This window comes from Gadus morhua, chromosome 17 (assembly GCF_902167405.1).
Source record: "Gadus morhua chromosome 17, gadMor3.0, whole genome shotgun sequence".
NCBI lineage: Eukaryota > Metazoa > Chordata > Actinopteri > Gadiformes > Gadidae > Gadus > Gadus morhua.
In genome coordinates, this window is record NC_044064.1 from 10,345,294 (window position 1) to 10,347,793 (window position 2,500).

Consider the following 2,500-nt stretch of genomic DNA (forward strand, 5'->3'; position numbering starts at 1 on the left):
TCTTACACCAGCCCAATATAATCTATACACACAAAATATAATAATAAGAAGAAGAATTTCTCTAATGTGAGACAGTGAGAAGGGGGAGGATTTCACCTTCTCACAATGTGCCACTGACATGTATTGACCCGTCCTTGCCACATTTGGCATGTTTCTAATTGTGAGGAGACCCATGATTAGAAACAGAAGAAGACAAAGAGGAGCTGGACTACCCTAATAACCTGCCGATGACAAAGACACGCATTACCTGCAGAAGTATTGACACGTGTATCAATGAAGACCCCCACAGCGTGGCCCATCATCCCCCCTGTCCTTGTTGTCCTATCGATTCACAACGCGCTTTAATCACTCGCGCCGTTCACTTCTCCTTGGAGAAGGAAGATAAAATGGCCACTTATTGGTAATGTGTGCTCCCCCCCCCCCCTTTCTCCTCAGGAGTGGTGCTGCCCATCTGGAACCCCCAGAACCCCTCTGTGGGGGACAAAGTGGCGCGTGCCATCGTGTACTTTGTGGCCCTCATCTACATGTTCCTGGGGATGAGCATCATCGCCGACAGGTTCATGTCCTCGATAGAGGTAGGCCGCACACACACACACACACACACACACACACACACACACACACACACACACACACACACACACACACACACACACACACACACACACACACACACACACACACACACACACACACAAACACAACGAACAGACAATCACACACACAGACATACACACACAAAGACATGCATAGACACACACACACACACACACACACGGGCATGCTTACACGCATACTCATGTCCACAGACACACTTGCAAACTCACTTGCACATGCATGTACACTACACACACACACGCACACACTCACAAACACGGATGCATAGATACACACGTGCAACATGCACGTGGATATGCTTAAACACAGCACTCAGCCTGCACACACACACACACACACACACACACACCCTCACACACATGCACGTGCACAAACTCTGGCCACCAAAATCCACCCACAAACACAGCGTCACCCACCCACTCACCCACCCACCCACCCACTCACACACCCACCCACCCACACACCCACCCACCCACCCACCCACCCACCCACACACAAACACACCGCCACCACAAAGGTACAATGTAGTGCAGGCAAGCCCCATAAGTCCTCATGGTTCCTCTGAACCTCTACATTCAGAGACACGTTGCACTGACATTTACAGCTGCAGAGGAGCCCTGATCTCCCAGTCATCGGGGGCTCTGACCCTGCTAGCTATTTAGAAACTGACATTTTACTCACTGCTCCCCGCTGACACCGGAGAGACGGCGGAAGGAACCGCCGCCGCGGTCGCTCAGGGTCACACCGGACGCTTTAGCCAGAGGGCAACGCAAGCTACTAGGGTCGGGGCTCTTAAGTGTGGTGTTGTCTTAGGACGGGATGTGAATAAAGGTTTATAATGAAGGGAGACACCCGTGAGGGGGCCGCTACCCAGTGGGATCATGCTTGGGTCTGGTGTGTTAGTGTCTACCGTCGCTCTTCTTTCTGTTTCTTTGTTCTGTTGAAACGTTGCTGCTGGAATCGTCTCTTACCGTCCCTGTTGCTCCTTGTCCCCTCTGCTCTCTCCACCTCCCCCTCCTCCTCCCCTGTCTCCCCCTCCTCCTCCTCCTCCTCCCCCTCCTCCTCCTCCCTCTCCCCCTCCCCCCCCCCTCCTCCTCCTCCTCCCCCTCCTCCTCCTCCCCCTCCTCCTCCTCCCTCTCCCCCTCCTCCTCCTCCTCCCCCTCCTCCTCCCCCTCCTCCTCCTCCTCCAGGTGATCACCTCCCAGGAGAAGGAGATCACCATAAAGAAGCCTAACGGGGAGACCACCACGGCTACGGTGAGGATCTGGAACGAGACCGTCTCCAACCTCACCCTCATGGCCCTGGGGTCCAGCGCCCCCGAGATCCTGCTGTCCGTCATCGAGGTACACCCCCTTATTTATGATCTACATTATTATAGTATATTTTATTAAGATCCTGCTGTCTGTCATTGAGGTACATCACCTTATTTATACTATATATATTATATTATATTATATTATTTGATCCTTCTCATCGTCATCCGTTTATCCGGGGTCGGGTCGCGGGGGCAGCAGCTGAAGCATATCATTTTATATTATATTATATTAACATCCTGCTCTCTGTCATCGAGGTACACTAGCTTCTTTATACTACATATATTATATTTTATTAAGATCCTGCTTTCTGGCATCAAGTTAGACCACTTTAGTTATCATAAATATTATATTATATTATTATATCTAGATCCGGCTGTCTGTCACAAAGGTACATTACCTTATTTATAATACAAAGATGCATTATATTATTATGTTATATTATTGCATTATATTATTATATTAATATATTATATTATTATATTATGTTGGATACGATTATATTATTTCATATTATATTATGCTATATTATATTATATTATGTTAGATTATATTATATTATATAAAGA

General features: G+C 48.2%; 1 protein-coding gene across 1 annotated transcript in view; it reads left to right on the plus strand.

Annotated features, from left to right (window-relative positions):
- The window catches only part of slc8a4b (solute carrier family 8 member 4b), a gene marked incomplete in the record, with an annotated part of 62,219 nt that overhangs the window by 12,445 nt on the left and 47,274 nt on the right, over window positions 1–2,500 (plus strand). Inside the window, 2 exon segments of the mRNA XM_030339191.1 lie at window positions 436–575; window positions 1,809–1,961. Of these exon segments, the coding sequence (XP_030195051.1) occupies window positions 436–575; window positions 1,809–1,961 (293 nt within the window).